General features: G+C 44.2%; 1 protein-coding gene across 4 annotated transcripts in view; it reads left to right on the top strand.

Moving 5' to 3' along the window:
* Positions 1 to 22,219, top strand: part of KANK4 (KN motif and ankyrin repeat domains 4) — a 56,577-nt gene that overhangs the window by 17,703 nt on the left and 16,655 nt on the right. For 2 of the 4 annotated variants that reach the window (XM_025208693.1, XM_025208694.1), the window contains exons 2-7: positions 7,614 to 7,698; positions 9,775 to 11,793; positions 12,881 to 12,992; positions 14,898 to 15,128; positions 19,206 to 19,293; positions 22,064 to 22,219. In XM_025208693.1, the coding sequence (XP_025064478.1) occupies positions 7,683 to 7,698; positions 9,775 to 11,793; positions 12,881 to 12,992; positions 14,898 to 15,128; positions 19,206 to 19,293; positions 22,064 to 22,219 (2,622 nt within the window). In that variant the 5' untranslated portion in view covers positions 7,614 to 7,682. Of the gene's footprint in view, positions 1 to 1,859; positions 1,916 to 7,613; positions 7,699 to 9,774; positions 11,794 to 12,880; positions 12,993 to 14,897; positions 15,129 to 19,205; positions 19,294 to 22,063 lie in introns of those variants that run through there. The other 2 variants (XM_006027460.3, XM_025208695.1) reach the window with 2 other exon arrangements.

Below are 22,219 nucleotides of genomic sequence, written 5' to 3'. Positions count from 1 at the left end.
AAACTTTGAGTGAACTCCCTTCTGGGCCAGCACAGCTAAAGCAGCATGGGTCACTAAAACATGAGCACAAGGAACCAAAATATATGAACTGTAATTATCACTGTGGGGTAATGCAGTGTAATGAATTACATACCATAACCTCCTTTTCCTCTGCACAGGTTGCTAAATCTCACTCTAGTCCTTTATTTCTCTGATTCATTTTTTAATTCCATCAGTGCAAACCGAGAGGGCTTTGTCTCTCTCATTCTTGGGACGTGGAATTTTTTCAGTCGTACAAAAAGCGATATGTAGGGCTTCTGTGACCGGAACCATGCCTATATTGAAAAGCGTGTTAGGAAATGAAAACTCACCATTTGAAAACCAAAATTATGTTACAGCTCAGGATCCAAAAGATACAATTTTCACTAGAAATTTTTTTTCTGGTTTCATCTCAACAGATGCTGTAGTAGCAGTTGATGCAAAATATGTACCACTGAATAATGCATACTGCAGTGCTTTTCCAATTTACAAACTACGTCTTACCCAGAACTTGGGGAGTTGTATTTTTTTATTGCAAATGTTGGTTAGAAAAAGAACCTTTCCCTTTAACATGCTTGCAATGGCATCTCAGGACTGGAGAGTTACTTACTGGGTCTTTCTTTTTATCTCTGAAACCTTTTGATTTCCTCAGTGTTTTATGCTGCTTTGCCTGTGATTTCTGCACTGATAAATCCAAGGTAAAGTGTTGGAGTATTTTATTTTGCCTGCATGACTTAGACTAACTGCTTTGCTTCTGCCTTTATTGATCCCCCCCTTACCTTTCCTTCCTTTGGGTAGCACAGTACAGTTTTTCTTAAGTGCTGGGAACAGCAATGCTACGACACTCCTTGGTTACCACTGTATCCTGCCGCTGCTAACAATAACTGCGACAACAAGAGATGGATGATCAGAGTTTTAAATGCGCCTCCATTCAATTACTGGGCATTTTAAGAGGTTCTTGCTTGCTCCTCCAGAAGTCCTCTGTCTCTGCTGCAGTTATCAACTGCCACACGATGACCTGCAGTTCACTGAGGTGTTGAATCAATAGAGTGGTATGTTCAGTAATTACAGCAGATGCTTTGCTGATTTTCCTGTCCTGTTAAATAGATTCACTGCCTTTTCATCAGCTCCTCAGAACAGCAGATTGATGGGTGTAACTAGAGGAATATGAAACCATAGACAAAATAGTGAATTCTTAATAAGATCTTTCTGAGATAACTCATTAAGCTACTGGGGGTGGGGGGCGATTTCAGGCAAATGAATTATTAACGTGGAGGCATCCTGTGATTTCTAATAAAGCTTCTGTCCTTTAATCACGGCGACTGTTTTTATTTTTCTTGGGAAAAGCGCTAAGTAGAGTAAATGATGCATCTGAAATAGCTGAGCTGCAGAATGCAAAGCAAAGCTCAGTGGAAAGGTCTGTGTCATCTAGGAAGAACTTCAATGCAAAGCATGAGATATAATGAGACCTGCATAGTTAATTATTGACTGATTTTTAAATAATCCTCTTTCTGATAAAGAAGATAAATGTAGTCTGTTGTTGATTAGACAGCATTTTGCCTTTAGTGCTTTGGGAGACTGTATGTGCCGCTGATAGAAAGCAACTAATTTTTTGGATCCGACTTTAACTTTCTTCAAAAGCTTGGTGCAGAGTAAGAACTGTGCTTAGCTTACTAGAAAATGAACCTTTTGTCTCCCTCCTTCTGTTTTAGTTAAACTTGTATTTGCTTTTCAAGCAAGGTCACTGATCAGCTGACCAGCTTTTCTAACAGCTGGAAAACACACATTTGCTGCTCTGAACCTATAACTGTTACCTCTCAGCACTGAAAAAGATACCTTTGTGAAAAGGGAAAAGCTCTTCTGTACTCTGGCTTTTTGTAGATGGGAGGATGAGAAGGTAACATGGCAACGTACTCTTTTAATGATAGTTTTCCTTTCATAATGAAGTGCTAAAAATTCAGCTACTGCAATGCAGGAGAAAATGACAGGCAAGGACAAAAATGTTGTGATATAGTTGATGAGATTTTGTTAATGTGTGATTTACCGGGAATGAACTCTGTTTACAGTCACGGGGTTAAATGTTTCTAATACGTAAAACTATTAGCAGAAACCTTTTCTAGAGTGACTATTACCTCTACTAGTCTCTGTGATTCAGTTAATTTGCAGCTGTAATCTTCTGGAGGAGGAGAGAAGGTATCGCTTTTGTATTGTTGATGGGGACGGCGGGGTGGGGGGGGTCTTACTGTGTCATGCAAAGGGATGCAGAGTAAATGAAGGGTTAAATGAGACTTAATGAAATACTCTTTGCAACTTGGCTTTTTAAAAAGACAGTACATAGTCATTCCAAATGGGTTGCTCAAGGGAATGAAAGTACTTCAATCTACACTATTACCTTGTCAAATATCCGACTTTTTGATTTCCATTTCTCCACATAGTCTTGCCTCGTGAAAAGTATTTTAATATAAATATGGATTCATCCTCCCCGGGGCTGTTCTTTGTAGTAAAACTGAAAATCAAAGATGCTATTTATGCTGATGTGCTGTCTGCCTGGAGATTAAAATACAGTGTTCCTCCCTCTTGTACAACAGAGGGAAAGTCTGCAAATAGAAAAACCTGAGACAGGGTCAGTTTAACGAGTTTAGACATAATGTTCTTTTTGTCATTGTATATTCATTGATCATATTGATGGTGCCTGGATACAGTATTTACTAAAGGGGGGGAAACCAGCTTTACAGACCCTCTGAAATCCATGATAGAGGGGGCGAGATTATTTCGAGAGAACAGAATGTAGAACCAGGTCATTAGTCCAAATCTAACCCAGGCTGGTAGTAACTGAAGCGCATTACCAATCTGGAAGCTGTTCGGTAGCATATGTGCAATGAGTTGTTGAGTTTAGTCCTGCCTCTCAGGAACAAGGATGCACTTTAAATGAGTTCCTTACTTACACTAGCAAACAAGAACTGAGTTGAGCTAGTCTCTCAGGCCCAAAAACGGCTTCTCTAGGGACCTGATCCAAAGTCAGTGGGGTGGGAATCTTTCTTTTGGATGGTGGATTAGTCCCCAGGTTAGAGGCCAAGCACGCTGTTACTGTGGCATGAGCCTTCTTAATGTATAATCCCCGGAGAAGGCTTGCACCACGATACACAAGGAGCAGATCGTCTCAAAACTTTTTGGGTTGCACTGTTGTGAGGGCAAAGGGAATCCAGACATACCAAGGGATGTCCGCAGTGTTAGGGTCCACAGTGTTAGCACGGCCTACAGCTGGGCTCTCGCACAGCCTCAGCATTGTGTCCAGAGCTCTTATTCACAGCTGGAATTTGTCCTTTTCCGACCTTTTCAGCTACCAGCTTTTTCTTCTCGGGATCTGCCTTCCCTCAAGTTTTGCATGGGGCAGAGACTGAAATGTTATGTGAGGGCTATGTCTCCCCCTTATCAGACAGCAAGTGAAAACCAGTTGGACTTTTATCAGCCTGCCTGAGATTTCAGTGGAAATTAAATAGCATTTTGTTTTTGCCTAATTGGTCTATTGCCAAAAAAAATACGGTAGAATTAGATTTGAGACAGTTTGGAGGCTATTGTGAAAGCCAGTTGCATAATTTGCCCCTTTTATTATGACAAATTTCGTTTCTTTTTTTAGTGTTTATTCTAGCTAGTCATAGGAGAGCAGTGGTTTGGATAACAGGGGTAATAGGACCCACATTGTTGGCTGTTAGCCATCAGGACCACATACAAATGACACTGGAGGGAATGGAAGTCCATCAACAATCTGGTAGGGTACATTCAATGCTGTTTTATGAGGTGATTTTGAAATAGATTGGTCAAAAGAGAAAAGTAATAATATCAGCTTTGACTAGCAAAGTGGAACTAAGCCAATAAATGAGCCAATTAGCTGTAATTATCTAAATATTAAAAGCATCCTATTGATTGGATTTTTTTTTTTTTTTAATAAATGATCCAAAAAAGTGAAATAGAACTGGTCTGAGTGTGGGTAGGATCCATAATCACTACATAATTGCCTGTAATTGGGAAATAAAATAAAAACATTTGAGAAAGAGTTTAATGTTCATTTTGCCACGTGCTTTTATTGGCAGGGAGAAACAGCAGTCATTGCCTTTCATAAAAAAAAAAAAGTTGAGTTAATTAGGGAATACATCAGGAGTATATTGGTTGAAATGCAGCAAAAACATGCTCTTCTGAGCTAGTTCTGCAGCACTAAAAAAGGGTGCATAAATTACTTGTCTATCAGTTGTCAGTGTTGCTATTCAGTTACAAATCAATAAGATAGTAATTTAAGAGTAGTTTTTAAGACTACTCATATTGCCTTTATATTACCATCCCTGGAGCAGGCTATCTTGCCTACATGCGATGATAGACCTGTTTACTACAGTGCTAATTTTGTTGCCAATTAATAGTGTCTTCGAACAAACATTTAGATCTTTTAAAACTTCCCTGCTAGGATATTACAGCACGTGTAGAGCTCTTTCTCTGGGCACTCGGATGAGGGCTGTGTATCTGGGCAACTTCATTTCAATTCTTTTAAAACAGGGATACCAACAGCACCCATCCCATTCTCTGGATGGCCTATTACATTCAACCTAGAATAAATAATATAGTTGCACTCAAAAGTAATCCCACAGGAAGAGAAGTTTAATAGATACCAAGTAGAGCAGGAAAACTAGATACGGCTTCCACTGAGAATTGAAATGAGGGAGGGAAACACAGGAAGGTTGTTCTGGACGGTGGATGCTGCACAGGAGAAACCTTTTGCACGAACAGTGGCACAGCAGAGAGGAGTGTGGGTCATAAGCCAGGGAAGCTGGCTGGTGCCTGTCTATTAACGGACTTAAAAATCTGGGTCAAATGCTTAAGGCCTCACACAGGCAAAACATTAAGGAATAAAAAAGTGATCAAGTAACAATTTGAACTGAATCCTGCACTGAATGGCTTGGGTTTGCTGTACTTCTCCGTACAATGAGCGGGGAGCGGGGACTGGAGCGCTTACGTAGCCATGTCCCATTAGAGAGTCGGTCATCTGGGAGCAGGGTTGAACCCCAGCAAGTCCTGGCACTGGAAGTAGCCAGCAGTAGATTTCTAGCCTGCTACCTTGCTTTTTTTCTCACTGACAAACTCAGGCCCTAAAGAATATTTTTTCCCCTTAGAGGATACAAATGCAGCTCAGAAAGAGAGAGGAGCGTTTTAACTCCAAACATCGGCTACAACCTCCTTATTGGGTGATCTGGGAAATCCCTCCCGTTCTGTTCCTCACCTTCCTTTTCCTGTTTGATTTATAAAATAGCTGGCTGGGTTGCCTGATGATCTCCAGTTGCCTCAGCCTCCTTAACCCTTCCCTGCCTGGTCCCTGGACCCACCTGACAAGCATAGGAAAAGCAGCGGTTTCCTATCGGACTCTTCTTGGCTGTCTCCAGCCCCAACATCCAGACTTCTCTTGAGATTTCTGGGACCCTGTACCCTTGCCCTCAGCCCTGGGATATGAGAAAGTGGGGAGTAATTGGGATGGGGAGTCATATTATTCATGTTACAGTGTCAGAGCTGAGAATAGCTATGAGGTATGTTTTTTTCCAGGAGAAATATAGCAGTGTTGTAGCCATTTAGAAAAGAGTTACTATACAGTCATACACTAAAATACAGGTACTCCTCACTTAACATCGTCCTGGTTAATGTTGTATTACTATTACGATGCCGATCTATTAGAGGACATACTCATTTAAAGTTGCGCAGTGTTCGGTTATAACGTTGTTTGGCCGCCGCCTGCTAGTAGGTAACTACTGTGACGTAATTGGATTTGCTTAACATCATTTCGCTTAAAGTTGCATTTTTCAAGAACATAACTACGACGTTAAGCAAGGAGTAGCTTTAATGGGATTTCTCTTACAGACATTTAGTGTGAATTTTCAATCTTTGGTCACTCCACATAAAGAAATGACAAACCAGCCAACTTTATGTATAGTTTAAACCCCTTGCAGTTTTCACTGGGACATGACATATTATGCAGTATATAAATTACATACTATAGCTTCATAGTTTCATAGTAGTTAGGGGTCAGAAGGGACCTGAATAGATCATCTAGTCTAACCCCCTGCCACTGGTTGAAGCACACGCTGGGATCACACGATCCCAGACAGGTGTTCATACAACCTCTTTTTGAATTTACCCAAGGTAGGAGCGAGGTCCACTTCCCTAGGAAGTTGGTTCCAGATCCTAGCCACCCTGACAGTGAAATAGTGCCTCCTAATCTCCAACCTGAACCTATTCTCCAGCACCTTCTGGCCATTGTTCCTTGTCACTCCAGGTACTGCTGGGGGGAATAGGACCCTTCCTATTTGCTGCTGATCTCCCCTAATGAGTTTGTAGGCAGCCACCAAATCCCACCTCAGCCTCCGCTTGCTGAGGCTGAACAGGTTCAGGTCCCTCAGCCTCTCCTCATAGGGCCTGTCCTGTTGCCCTCCAACCAAGCGGGTGGCCCTCCTCTGAACCCTCTCAAGGCAGGCCACATCCTTCTTAAAGTGCGGTGCCCAATTGGACGCAGTACTCCAATTGAGGCCAGACCAGTGTCGCATAGAGGGGGAGTATCACCTCTCTGGACCGGCTTGAGATGCATCTTTGGATGCACGACAAGGTGCAGTTGGCTTTGCTGGCTGCGGTCTGGCATTGGCGGCTCATGTTCATCTTGGAGTCAATAATGACTCCAAGATCCCTTTCTGCCTCTGTGCTCACAAGGGGGGAGCTCCCCAGCTTGTATGTATGCTGTGGATTCTTTCTCCCCAGGTGCAGCACCCTGCATTTATCTACATTGAAGCCCATCCTATTACCATCCGCCCACCTCTGTAGTCTGTCTAAGTCTAATTGCAGCCTCTCTCTCCCTTCGAACGTGCCTACCTCTCCCCACATCTTGGTGTCATCGGCAAACTTGGACAACGTGTTTTCCACCCCCTCGTCCAAGTCGCTGATGAAGGTGTTGAACGGTGCGGGCCCCAGGACTGAGCCCTGGGGGATCCCACTATTCACATCCCGCCGGTCGAGTACAACCCATCCACCACTACTCTCTGGCTGCACCCCATCAGCCAATTTTTGACCCATCCAACTGTGTAGGCATCAATGCCACAGTCGCTGTGGCATTGATCAATGTATTTTGGATAAGGAGTTCATATGCTATTGATCATGGATCTAATGGCAAATTTCCTTGATATCTCTTTTCCTTCTATTCCATTTGGAATTATCTGAAATGTTAGGGCTCGTTTTATAATACTTAAGAAAGATTTCATTGTAATGTACTTATAAAACAGAAACAGTTACCATTAGGAGGGGAAATACTTATTTAAATATGCTTGAAAGTGTTTTCTGAATATGGCCAGGCCACAGAATGCTTGAAATAAGAGTCCAGGTACAGTAACTAATATCAACTTTGCTGTCTGGAGACCTGACTTTTATTAAGCCACGAAAAAACTGCTGTCATTGTAAGACTTCCTGCGGCTAGATGGACGGCCTCAAGGACAGACGGGAAGTGGAGACATAAGGATACTTGAATGTCGCAATAAGTACTAAGCATTTGTCTAAATGTCTCTTCTGTTTTTTAGATGCAGTAAGGCCTATTGACTCATCTAACAATGTTTAACTGACGACCCAATTGGATCAACTTCCACAATATGGAAGAAACAAATGGTATGGAGGCTGTATTTTTTCCTCAAAAGCTGTTAAATGGAACTATTTTGTCATTTAAAACAACGTGTGATAGTTTGCTTACCAGAAATAGTGTAAGTATGTACTGGGGCCAATGTATACATTTGTTCAAAATGTAAGCAAAATATAGTAAGGACACCCATTTCAAGAACAAAAGGGTAGGTTGTGTATAGTTCAGCATGTACTGCACTCGTGTTGGTTTGACTGTTGGTGATAGTTATAACGGGGAAAAGCATGATAGTCTTATTGTTTACGATGGAGCACCACACAGTAGATGGGGCTGTCGGATACGACTCAAGAGACCAACATCTTGTCTGTTCTCTGTGGACAATAAGGACCCTCTTCTGCTTTTCAAAACGAGCCCACATTACACTGTTGTATTTCCCTTCCTCGTTCCCCTGTTTTCAGTGTGCTGGCTTCCACCCTAGACTGACTGCATTTCAGTAGTGGTATTGGAAAAGGGCTTAGGAAATCTTTGAGACAAAAAAGTCTAAAAATGCTAGACCCGGCAGATGGCAAAGGGGAAGAGTGGTCAAACCTTTTCACTCTTGGATGCCTATCAGTACAGGATGTTTTAATCAACATAGTATTTTTTAGGAGAAAACCTTTAGTATAAGCTCAGGCTCACCAATTTGCCTTTCTGATGTTAATAACTTGTACCCATGAAAATAAGAGCATGCAGAGATCTATAGGAGAGATGAAAGTTTGAGTATACAGTGCAGGATGTTCTTTATCAAGAGGAGACCACTGAGCAGTCTGGGTTAAGTGTCCACTTTAATGAGAGCTATTTATATTCAGTGGAAGATTCTGCTGCTGCATCTGTATCTCTAAGGTTATGCAAGGAAACAAGTGGCTATTGCACCCTGAACACATCTCATGCCACTGTGGCTTTCCTGAACTGAAGAACTAAAAGACATGTTCTTCTGAAGTTTGTCCTTTGACTTTAAAAACTGTTTTCTTGTTCTGCACAGAGTTAAGTTACACCATTTAACCCTGTCCATGCCAAATGCTTTTTCTTTTAGAAATATTCCTTATAATATGGGTGATAATGTTTGTCTATGGGTTCACAGAAATCTCTTTGTCCAACTTGTAGTGGACCTCAAGGTGCTGAGGAGGCTAAAGCCACTAAATATATTTAACTAACCTGGCTAGTTTCCATCATCTAGTTTTAGCTGAATTTATCATGCATTAGGCAGCTTTTTATACTTAGACAAATTTGTAGCTTAGCTTACAAAACCAGCTATTTGCATAATTGCCAATTAGAATCATGAGTTTAGCCAATTTTTGGCTTCTTCAGTGCAACAATTACATGATTCAGCTCTAGAAAACAAGATTATATGTTTGGTATGCATTACTCTGTGGCTCTGTCTCTGAGCAGATTCAACATTAGCATCGCAGATGACAAACGGCAAACCCTTCCTTCTCTCCTTCCCTTGTAGATGCAGACTAATAGCACCGTGATTTAGTATGGCAGCCTTACAGTGTTGCCTGAAGTGACTTCCAGCATTTCAGCAACATGCATACTGATGAGGGCCATGATTCTCAGCTGCACTGCAGCCGCCTTGTGCTAAGCCACCTGCACAGAGCAGCTCTAAAGGATCACCACAGCATGGGGGTGGGGAAGTGGAGGGGAGTACTAGTGACCCGGCTATCCTCCAACACCAAAGGGTTGGATTGACAGCTCCTATACCTCCCCACCTCCCTGGGCCAGTATAGAGGGCATTACCAGAAGAAGGGGGGCTTCCTAGTGATCTTTCACTTCTGTAATGGTACCATCGAGTCACTGGCAGATACTGTAATTCACAATTAGCCTTCAGGCTATTTTAACTCATCCAAGAGGGCAGGATCAGCAAATGAACAACTGGCTCTTTCAGTCCACAAACACCCCAGGCAGCACGGCGCCCCTCAGCTCCAGCCCAGGCTTGGGGCTGATGTGGGAAAGATGACTTTGGACAGGGAAGTAAATTCATGCCAACCATTTTTCCTTTCCCGCTGAAAACATATCAGGGTTTATTTACATTATTATGTTTTTAATTTACCGTCTTCTATTATCCTCAGCAGGTGATCAGCCATCCAAACCCGATGGGGATACAGATCAACCCAGAAGCCTTCCATATTCAGTAGAAACGCCTTATGGCTTTCACTTGGACCTTGATTTCCTGAAATATGTGGATGACATTGAGAAAGGGAACACTATCAGAAGGGTCCACGTTCACAGGAAGGCCAAGCAGCCCAAATTCAGCACGCTGCCTCGAAATTTCAGCCTGCCTGAGAATGGGTCCCGAGCATATGCTGCCTCTTCCAATAAGAGCTGGGCTGCCTTTGCCCACAGGAAGACATCATTAGGGGCAGAAGAAACCATTCGCCTCGTCACAACTAATGAATCGCCACCATTTGTAACACCCACAGATGAGCAGAGTTACAGAAGAAAGGCCCTTTTAGCTGAGACAATCAGACAAGCTGAGGTCATGCATCCCGAAGAAGATCTTGCCAGCTGTAGAGGGAGGCCCCAGCTGTTGAGGGCTTCCAGCATGCCAGCCACACTCCCACCGACTAAAAACGCAGAGGAAGAAAGTCAGTGCTCTGAGCCTTCTCAGTTGGTGTTACTTCCTCAGCCTTGTGATGGAAAGAGCTTTACAGAAATCCCCTTTAGCCCTGCAAAAGAATCACTGGATTCAAACTGTCCTGACAGTCTTTCATTAAATCTTCCCAAAGACACAAGAATTGCACAGCAGCAAATGGAAGAGGCTATGCCGAAAAACAAGCAGCTTGGGGAACAAGCAAAAACCACTCCTGAGCTGGATCACCAACCAGAAGAGCATCCTCAGGAGGGAAAGGAAATCCAGTCTCCACAGCCAAGTCAACCTTCCACAGTTCAGGAGCCGCTCATGGTTATAGAGAGCGGAGAAGAAGAATGTGAAACGCCGGCAATGGAAACCTTTACACAGTTGGTAAAGGATGTATCATCCTCACCCAAGCTTTTTGATGAAAATGAGAACCATGAAGAAATAGAATTAAATATAAATGAGGTTATGCCAAGCATATCAGAGGAGAATGAAGATAGAAATGTTTGGGCTAGGGAGAATGGGGAATTTTTGGGTCTTGAATCTTCAGTTTGCAGCATGGTAGAGCCCAGCACAGTCACAGCACTGAAACTACAGATTGCTGTTTTGGAGGAGCAACTGAGCACCAAGACACAGGAACTTGAACATGTCAGACTAGTGCTAAAGCAGCAAGATGATGAGATCAAGGAAAAAGAGAGAAATATTAAAACACTGGCAAGCTCCAAAGCTCAACTAGAAGAGAAATTCTGTCGGGAAAATACCCAAGAAACCAAGCCTTGTGAGCAGGATGGAAATGCCCTGCCTTACCACGATGCTGCAGTGAATACTGAGCTCATAGGAACGGACAGATTGAAGGAGTCCCAAGACAAAGGTGTCAATGTAAATATCTCAGTTTCTACAAAATCTGTAGGATGTGGTGTGGACAACATGAACCTGGAAGTAGAGAAGCTAAGTAATATGCCAATTCATACAGATCAGGGCTTGGCAGATGTTCATGCTGGCATCAGAAAGAAAGGGACTGCATTTTTGGACAAACAGAAAAGAACTGGGACAGATATTGAGCCTGCTGTTCATACATCATGCTTCACCGAGCTGCAGATAAATGAACATATCCGTGATGACTGTCAAAGCCAAAGAAGCAGCTACGATACAGAGTCCTGTGTTGCTCCTGCTCCAACTGGGGAGAGCTATTCAGGGACTGATTTGAAGAAGGGTCCTGCTGAGGATGTAAAGCAAGTCCTGATGGAAGAGGAAAGGCACACTGACCAACAGGATTCATCTGATGCAGATCCTATAAGCCAATATGTTAAAAAAATCCAGGAGCTTTTGCAAGAGCAGTGGATGTGTTTGGAGCACGGATATCCAGAGTTAGCAAGTGCTATAAAGCAGCCGGCATCAAAGCTTAGTTCCATCCAGAATCAACTCGTTAATTCCTTAAACTTGTTGCTATCTGCATACTCTACCCAAGCATCACCAGATAAAGAGAATTCAAATGCACAGTATCAACAGTTGGGTAAATAATATCAGCAAAGGTCTAGCAAAGTGTCAGGGCTGATTCTCTTCTCATTTACTCCAGAGCAAAACATGAGTCATGCCATTGAAGTCGATGGTGTTATACCAGTGTAAAAACTAATGTCAGTGAGATCAGAAACAGACCCAGTGTGTTGTCTTAACTATAGATAAGGAAGGCATCTATGTATGCGCATGCCATAAAAACAAAATTCAAACAAAAATACTTAAGGGCTAATAAACATGTAGCTTTATTCCACAAGTTCAGACTGTGTGGGAGTCCCACTCTACTACTGAGAGGGGCTATTCTATCATGTAAACTTGATAACCATTTTTCTTAATTGGCTCTCATGATTCTTTACTTCACTGGTGAACATTTAAGTGGTAGGTCATCTGGTGCAAATCAGCACAAACTCAGTGGAGCTAAGTAAATGTATACAGCCCATGAAAAATCTGCATTTACCCGGCCCACCGGCTTTATAAATAGCTTGTCCCATTTAGAAGCAATAACTAATGAAGGGGAAGTGAACTTATTTTATTCTTCTGGGATCAGGAAAGTGACCACTGTTCAGTCAGAGTGATATAAGGAGGCTTTGTAGGTGAAAACCTGGCCCTCCTTTTCCAAGGAGTACAACAGGAGGGAAGGTGAATTCTGCCGCAGTGACCCCATTCCTACACAGCCTCACAAGAGACTGAAGTAGGGTGTTCCTGAGGGTACTACACATGGATTTTAATATTATCAGTATCAAAAGTGCAAAAAGAACTATTTCTAAGGAGTCAGAGCAGAACAGTACTACAGCAGTAAAGCCTGCCTACATGGGGAGAACACGTATAGGTGTCAGTTGCTTGCCATATGTTAATATTCCCATGAAGATGCCTGTTAGATCTTTTTTTTTGTTTTGTTTTTTTGGGGGGTTTTTAATGGCCCAGCTTGAGACCACATCCAGATACATCCGCAGTTCTATAAAATGGACGTCTTAGGGACAATTAACATGGTTCTGCTTACGAGCTATAGTTTGTTATAGGCATATTAATAAGGTAGAGAATAATCGTTCTATACTTCCTTAATCTGTGATTTTATATTTTGCTAGATCTCTCTCCAACCACAAGTCTTAAATCTATCATGAAAAAGAAAGGTCACGGTTTCCATGCAGGAGGCAATGGAACCAAAAAGAATCTGCAGTTTGTTGGGGTTAATGGTGGGTAAGCATCATTTAAGAAAATAAAACTGCATATTAGCATATACGTTGTCATCACCAGCTGTATCACTCAGGAAAAAAGATTTTTCTTTTTCAAATCTTTGATTAAAAGCCCATTCAAAATAGAGCCTCTTTGATCCCTTCTTCAATTTAACATCAATAATTTTTCAGTAAAAGCTGATCAGAGAGCCTGGGACATCAGTACTCTTACAATGAAAATGAGTGGCACTGACATGACATCCCTGAAGACTGAGGCCCTCTTCACACACATCCTTCAGGGCCTAATACAAAGCCCAGCCTAGTTTTTTCATTAACGTCAACTAGTTTTGAAACAGTCCTGTACTGCATGGACATCTGCATTGCAAACTTCCACATCCTGCCATCTAAAGTTCCTCAGTATTGGGCTGGAGGAACTTAAATTGATGTCAATTCATTCTCTCAAGTCGAATAACAGAGAGCACCTATACACATGATGGACCTCTGCTCCAACGCATGCTAATTGGCATGCATCAGAGCAGACTTCATTAATAGTCTGCTGCAAGTCTGCTGGACTATGCTAATTAGTGCGCTCCAGCAGCCTCCGCTTCACCTGTATTCAGTGTCCCCGCATAGTAAAATGGCGGTGGGGGCACGTTAACTAAAGCTCATGGAACAAGCTTTAGTTGGAGCACCCCCGCCACCATTTAGTTAAAGCACCCCCGCTCAGAGAGCCGCTCTAATTAAAGCGCCCCCTCACCCCAGAGCACATGTATGGACACCTAAAAGTGCTAACTAGTGCTAACTATGATGTTGAGTGTTGTACAAACACTTGTTCTCTAAGAACAGGACCGAGACTCCATCTTTTCATTATCATCCCCTTGGAGCCCCAGCGCCAGATCCAGAAGGGACTTGGGTAGCTAAAATCTGCTCAAATCCCATTTCAGGATTTGGAATATTTCTGCAATCCAACCCCCCTGCTTGATGGCTGCATAATCCTGGAAGTTCCTTCCTTTTGGCCCAAAAGGATCCTTAAGCAGCTGCAGTTCTGAGTTGTTCACATGTCCAAAATAATTTCAGTCTGAGCACCTTCTAGGCATCTAATGCCCATCTAAGCCTGACTGGGATTTAGAAACTAGTAGAGTGATGTCTAAGCCCCTTGGGTTGCTAGATTAGGTAGACAGCTACACCCCTAGATTAGGTAGATGCTCTCTGAGCACATCTTATACACACCAACACCATTGGGATCTTCAGCAGTCAAAGCTGATTTTTTTAAAACCTATCTGCCAGTGGTGGAGATAGTGATGCCCACCTTTTACACCTTAGCCTCGTGATTAGATCACATGCCCAGGGTGTGGGAGACGGGTTCAATTCCATCCTCCGTACGAGAGGATTCAAGCCCAAGCCTTCTGCTTCCCAGGAGAGGGCCCCCCCCAGTAGATGCTGCTCTCTAGCTCTCCTGACAAACTTTGCCTCAGTGTGGCCAAGAAAGCAGGGCGTCATGGGCCAGCAAGAAAGCAAGCACAGAGGAGCCTGACTGTGCAACCTGGTCCATGATCTCTGAACCATTTGTACATTTTGCATTAAATAATAATTGGCTAAAAACCAAAAATAATCCTCCCCCTAACCCCTGAAATTGTTGCTGTTCAATAAATGAGATCCTGAAACTCTTGCTTATATAGAGTGATACTTGGGAAATGAGAGTGGCAATGGACCCCCGAGTTCCTGTGTAGTTACCGAATTCTGGCAGCAGCTCAGGTGTGGGTTTGGTGCTGCTCTTGTCTTTTGACCTGCTTCTATGGTGTCCAACATAGAAGTCACTATGGGTCTTATCCAAAGCCCATTGGAGTCAAGGGTTCAGTGGGTATTGGCTAAGACCTTATAATCATTAAGGGGGAAGGACATGTGAATAATATATGGTGTCCTCAATTAGTTATGAAACGACTTCAAGTGAAGACACAAGCTGTGAAGACAGCTCATCAGAAGGAAATTCTGACTGCGAGACAGAGAGAAAATATGAGAGTTTAGCCCACAGACAGGTGAGAGCTGCCGGCGACCGTGACCGCGCGTCACCTGGAGTCTCCCAGTGCACGAGACATAAAGATGAAGAGCTGCAGGAAAGAGAAGAACCAGCAATGGCCAGCACTCAGCACAAGACTGACAGGTAACCAGTCAAACAAGCTAATGCTCTAGTTTGCTACCTTTGAACAACAGTGATTTTTTGTTCTGAGTTTGAGTGAAAAGGCCAGTCTGTCTGCTGTCAGCAAAAGTAATAATGTGTGTAGAAAGAGAGAAACGCTGCTATTGCCTGATTACAAGACATTCAGTGCCTGTCTGATGAGGTCAGCAGGAGCCAACCGCACACCATCCCCAAGTGCCGCTGTGATCCTTTGTCCTTCCTCAGTCTGCTTCTTTCCCCGTGTTCCCTGCCCAAGCTGCTACTTTGCTTTCTGCTCCCAGCTCCCTCCCCAGCCTGCCATGTGCCACACAGAGAGACTGCCTGTGCCACTTGTGGCACCAGCGCTGCAGGTTGGCCACCCCTGGACTAGGTTATCATAATTATATACATAGAGCAAGTTAATAGACTTATGGCTTCATTTTAGGATCTCATAATGCTGTTGCTATCTGTGGGGTAGAGGCTTTTGTGGGTGGAGGGTGGGGGTGAAGAAAAATAACTCAAAATAAAATTATGTAAACAGTGCTTTCAATCATTATGCCATTTTTCAGAATGCCCTGGCAAAATGCATGTTACAGTCAAATGTCTCCTACATGCTGCTTTTCAAAACTGCTTTTAAACATTAGATCTAGACTGTAAAAATCAGTATTGATCTCCTGTCCCATGCCCGGTTTATTATGTTTCACAGGGCCCCCCTACCTGTGCAGGTGAAGGTGCGATGGGATCCAATGCATGATCCACACAATTGCACATCCTGCCATGCCACATGTGCATGGCAGGAGGCATGAGTATGGGATTGCGATTAGCTCCCATGTGCCTTATTGCTGGTGCAGGGGGAGCCTGATCCTGCAGCTGCTGTGATCTCCCAGCTGTGGAGCCAGCCCTCCCCCAATGGGTGGGAGATTGCACCTACTTTGGCCTTCCAGCCACAGGGATTTGTGGAGCCCCCCCAGTTGCTGCTTCAGAAGTGTTTCACACACCCCCGCACCTGGGAGATAGCAGCTGTGCCATGTGGCTGCCGGGACCAAGCATCCACAGCTGCGGGATACTGAGTCATTGGTACCACAGGGTGCTGCCAGGATCCCACTTCCGCAGCTGTGAGACTCTGGGTCCTGGCAGCTATGGAGTGCTGCTGGCACCCGCAGTCTGCAGCTGCTGAGCACTGCCAGGGCTGAAAGTCTGCTCAGCTGCGGGACTCCCAGCCCTGGCTGGGCATGGTGCACCCCTGTGGCTGGGAGCCCAGGTAGCTGAGGAGGCTCCTGGCCACAGGGGAGACCCTGCTACACATGCAAATTAAAGCTGGACACACCAGCTGTAATGTTACTGCACATTTTCAGGGTTTAACTTTATAGCTGGTTGGACCTTTTTATGATGTGATAAGGAGCATTATAATAGGCATGGTGTCATGGGATGATAGATTGAAGGATCAAGGCACCCAGAAGGGCTGGGAGCTTCTAAGGGGCACAGTATTGGAAGCCCATTGGTACCAAGGATGCATACCAGGAAATAGCAAGAGTCTGCAGGGACAAAATCAGGAAGGCAAAGATAAAGAAGGAGCTGCACCTGGCAAAGGAAGTTAAGGATGGCAAGAAGAGGTTTTTTAAGTATGTTGGCCAGAAAAGAAGGACCAAGGAAGCTGTGCATCCTCTGTTAAGTCCGGGGGAAACTTCTAACCAAAGATGCAAAGAAGTCAGAGCTATTCAACAGCTACTTTGCCTCAGTCTTCACAAAATAAATGAAGCTGCCAGACACGTAATAGGGATTTGCTGGATAAGGAAGGGGGCAAGTTGAGGGAGGAGATAATGAGAGATGGTCAGAGAGCTTTTGTTGGGTCTGAATGAATTCAAGTCAGCAGGGCCAGATGAGCTTCATCCCCAAGTTCCTGAAGGAACTGGTAGAGGAGATCTCAGAGCCCTTGGCAAAGATCTTCATGAAGCCGTGGGAGATGGGCCAGGTACCAGAGGACTGGAAAAGGGCCAGTGTAGTGCCTCTCTTTAAAAAAGGCAAGAAGGAGCAGCTGGGAAACTACAGACTGTTAACCTCACCCCAATACCTGGCAAGTCAGTGGAACATATCCTAAGGAAGGCCATTTGCAAGCATCTGGAGGATAAAAGGCCGATTGCAAGCAGCCAGCATGGACTTATGAAAAACAAATAGTGTCAGACAAATCTGATCTACTTCTTTAACAAAGCAACTACTTGGGTGGAAGAAGGGAATGCTGTGGATATAGTATATCTGGACTTCAGCAAGGCTTTTGACAAGGTCCCACATGACCTTTTCATAAACAAATTGGAGAAAAGTGGGCTGGATATAGCTGCTTTAAGGTGGGTAGATAACTTGCTCAATAGCCATAAGCAAAGGGTAATTATTTACAGGTTCATATCAGAAGTTCAATGCAAATAAATGCAAGGTGCTGTACTTCAAGAGGAATAATAAAAAATGCAAATACAAAATGGGGGACACCTGGCTGGATGGCAGCTCTTTGGCAAAGGACTTGTGCATCTTGGTAGACCAGACTCAGTATGAGCATGCAGCGTGATGGAGCTGCAGAAAAGGCCAATGTGGTTTTGGGCTGCATCAACAGAAGCATTAGGTGCAAGACCCGGAAGGTGATAGTGCCTCTCAACTTGGCACTGATTAAGCCTCAGCTGGAGTACTTTCCAGCAGTTCTGGGCTCTGCACTTTAAAAAGGACATGGAGAAGCTAGAGAGGGTCCAGAGGCAGGCAACAAAAATACTGAAGGGCTTGGAAGGCAAGTCATATGAGGAGGAGCTGAAAGAGGTAGGCATGTTCAGCTGGCGGAAAAGGTGTTTAAGTGGGGACACGATAGCAGTCTTCAAATGCTTGAAGGACTGCCATAAAGAAGAGGGAAAGTACGTTTTCTCTGTTGCCGCAGAGAAGAAGATGAAGACCAATGGCTTGAAGTTTCAGCAAAGTAAGTTTAGATTGGATATCCAGAAAAACGTCTTCACTGTGAGAACAGTGAGGCAGTGGAATAGATTGCCTAGGCAAGTTGTGGACTCTCTCTCACTGGAGGTGTCTAAGAAGAGGTTGGACAGCCACTGGTTGGGGATGATCTAGGCATTGCTATGTCTATTTTCCACCATGGGCATTTCCTATGCTTCTAGGCTTTGCTGGTTGCTCCAACCCCCTCCCTTTTTTTCTGCTATATGTGTCAGGGTGTTTTTAATCCTCCCCAGAGGCACTGGGTGTAGGCTATAGCTAAAGCCAGGGTGTGCCAATTCTTCTACTAGGAGAAAAGCTAGAGGTTCCTGGGTCTTGCCTCTCCACTCAGGGTCAGACTGATCATCATATTTGTGGTCAGAAAGGAATTTTCCCCATGCTCAGATTGGTATGGGCTGTGGGGGGGATTTACCTTTCTCTGCAGCAGGTGGGGAGGGGGAGAGGGCATGGTCCTCTACCTGGGACTTCTTAAGAATATATTGACAACATTTTATAGAAGCAGGGCATTGGCTTTCCTGGTTCCCCTGCTTTACCTGTGGCAAGTTCAGGTGTTTAGGTCTATGTTTTGTCAGGGTTGAGGGTAGTCTTATATAGTGTTTAGATTATGATTGTATGAGATGGTTTGGATAAGGATGATCCTGCCTCAGGCAGGAGGTTGGACTAGATGACCTCTGGAGGTCCCTTCCAGCTATATTTCTTTATGATTTCTATGACTAGGTACTTTGCATGTGTAGCTGGTCTTAGTTAATTGCAAAATTAACCAGTTTATTGTGCAACACCTGTAAGCATAGAGGGGGCCACAAAGAGCTTTGAGATGCAGCTATCCAGGCTCTCCCCACAGCCGACGGGCCTTACAGGTTAAGGGCTGGATCCAGTGACTTTTGTGGGCATTTAGTTGTTGATAAAGTGGTTTTCCTATCAGATCCAGGAACAGAATTGATTTTTTTAACCTTTTTAAAGTTGATTTTTTTAAATATAAAGCAAATCCATCCACATTTACAGCCCAGGACCCTGATCCTATCAACATTTAAGCATGTACTCATCATCTTTATTCAAAGTTCTCTCTTACAATTCATTTACAAACATATTTTCCTTTTTTAGATACAAGCCATCAGAAGATTTTCTTAATGGCTGCCGGTTACTGAGGAAGCACCTTTCTGAAATAAGGACCACTGGTGACAAACATTTGGTACTGGTATTTTTTCAATTGGATTCAAACTCTAATCCTCCCCTGCCAGTCCTATAGCTCACTATCCGGATGGTGCAGCGCAGGGTTATTATAGCACATGTTGGATGGCTTCATAAGGAGAAATGGGCCAAGCCGACTCCCAGGATTTTGGTTTTAGATTCAAAGCCTCTTTTTCTATGTTTCTGTTCACTCATGTCAGACTAAAACCTAATGAACTCCTTCCCCGCCCCACTTAAAAATCTTTTCCTCATTTTAAATCAGGGGTTCACAACCTATGGCTTACGGGACAGATCTGGCCCCAGAGTCTTTGGACCCAGTCCACAGAGACGTGGCTTCAGCTCAGGGAGGGGTGGGAGTCAGGGGAGGGAAAGGGGCTGTGCCCAAGATGCACTGCAGCAAGGAGAAGCAGCATAAGTGGCTTGGTCCTAGCGCCAGCTCATCTCAGACCCAACCTGACCTGGGTCATTTGGGGTTGTCATTGGAAAATGTTGCCCTGTTCTAAACCATAAGGAGACCAAAGTAGCACCCACCCATGCAAACCCCATCCTGCATGGTAAATAGGTAACAGCAAGGCAGTGGAGTGCAGGATATAGGGTATCAAGGATGATTTTCTCACTGCACTGTGTCAAGCAGCTGTCAGTTTAAGAGAGACTCCAGGTCTGGCTTTAAGAACTGCAATGCTGGGAAAGAATAAAGAGGCTAGATGGGATCTATCTTCCCTCCCTAACTAAACAACTGATGGCTTAGCAGGGGCCTGGGTTCATATAGACTCTCTCTCTAGGCAAGGCTAGAATGGGGAAGGCACATAATCCTTGTAAAAACCGTGGCCTCTCAGTCTTCATATGTGGTGCAAGAGAGTCTAAAATTGACTAATTGATTATGCTGACTAGCTGGGAAGAAGAAGCCTATGCATCATTAGTTTTTGCTTATTTGGAAGTTTTTACTCATCGAGTGGAGAAAACTTGCGCCAGGGAGTGCCTAATGAGCAGAGCGCATACCAAACCCTTCTTTTCACACAGGAGGGCTTCATCATCTAGAGAAGGGAAAAAAGTTTCACTAGGAAATGTCTTCCCTATTTATGTGTAACCAAGGTATTATTTATTGTTCCACAGACACAATTGTTTCTCCATTTTCTCTTCTCCTTTGGGCCTGCACTGTTAGTAAAGATAGGGGGTCAAGCTCACTTGGGACCCTGGCCTGGATCTAGACAATGGGGCTGTTTGCAGGCTGGATCCAGCCTGGGGCAGGGGTGTACTTCCTGAGGCCACCACGTCCGTAGAGGTCCAGAGGTAGCAAGGGGTCTGGAGGTGGTGGCAACAGTGGGTCCAGAGGTGGCAAGAAGTCTGTGGTGAGGGGTCTGCTGGCAGTGGGAGGGGTCTGGCGGTAGCATTGGGCTCAGGGGAAGGGGCTGGGGACAGCAGCAGCAAACTAAGCTTGCTGCCAGCAGGGCCAAATGCACCTAAATTCTGCAGTAGGTCACCCTCTCCCCACATCCAGTGGCCTTCAGGCCATGTGTTTGACACCTCGGTCTGTACAGGTTTCCACCCGATTCCATGGCTACCACCATAAGACAAAATGAGCCCTGCTCACCTGCTTCTGCTGGGGCACACCAAGACTGGAGAGAAGGGCAAATGGATATTTCAGGAGCAGCTCCAGTGGTTTGGAACAAACCCGAGTGTCCATTTCCACCTTAGGTCCCTGAAGGTAGCCCTGTAGCATGTACTTGGGGCCACTCCAGCCTGTCTGCTCAGCCTAATTGCAGTCTCTGGTGTGACCCTATGGGAGTGGGTAGACAGGGCTTATTTTGCTGAATGTGAACCTGAGGTCCATATGACTTCCCTCCTGGCTTGCCCTAAGTTGGAATAAGGCACTTCCTTATTCTCCTGTGCCAGTTACCCATATGTTGGGTAGCAGCACCTGGAAGAAACCCCCCTCCCCACAGATGCAGCTGTCCGCCCCGTTCAGGCAGGAACTGGGAATAGGCAGAATCATGGTAGAGTAGAGAGCATCCCAAAATAGTAGGCACTGCAGATATACTGGCAAAGAATATTCATTGCTGTTCATTGCTCTACATGTCCAGGAGTCAGACTGTGACTGAATTATACTATATAGAGCCCAGGCAACTTTTGGGCAATGCACTACCTCCTACATAAGGGTGGTGGAAAGTCACAGTTTAGGACTGAGTTTGTAGAGCCTTTGGGGATGCTATTTTGTCATAACACTTGAGGAAAACCAACCTGTTTGCCCACCTATTTGGGAAGAGACGTTGGATCAGCATAGATAACTCCTGTCATTACAAAGAAGAGCACAGCTGCTGTGGTACATAAAACCAGTGTACAGGTGTTGAGCTCAGATTTGTGTCCACTGCTACTTCAATAAATATAATTGCTGACTGAATTAAAGTAGATGGCTAACTGGCTCATCAGAAGCAAATTTTCCATGTAGCAAACTTCACTCTAATAATGTTTAGAGCTATTTACAATCATTCCCTTTATGGATGCCAATTTTAATTAAAAGAAAAATGTTATCCAACAAGCAACTATTGCTGCTTTTACAGCATGTTTTTATATTTTCTTTACCAACACAAACCACCCTACACATTTATCAGTAAATGCAAAGTTTTGTTTACTAGCCGCAGAGTAAAAATCCCAGCTCTGCCAGTGAACTATCAGAGGAGACCAACCAGTCCCGCAGTCAAGCCCCTGCATCCTTGCTAAAACGAAATGAGAAGTAAAGTCCTATAAGTAACTGTGAATTGTTTGTGTTTTAGAGACATGTCTTCAATTCCGTCTGTCAAGAGTGGTTCAGGGTGTCAAGCAGGAAATCCTCCAGCCCAGAGATTGTTGCAGTGTATCTCAGGGAATTCCAGGCGATTGATCCCCAGTTACTGAAGAGGATTGTAAACCTGGCTGATGGAAATGGGAAC

This window comes from Alligator sinensis, unplaced genomic scaffold, assembly GCF_000455745.1.
Source record: "Alligator sinensis unplaced genomic scaffold, ASM45574v1 scaffold588_1, whole genome shotgun sequence".
Classification (NCBI taxonomy): Eukaryota; Metazoa; Chordata; order Crocodylia; family Alligatoridae; genus Alligator; species Alligator sinensis.
This window is presented reverse-complemented; position numbering and strand designations above follow the sequence as displayed.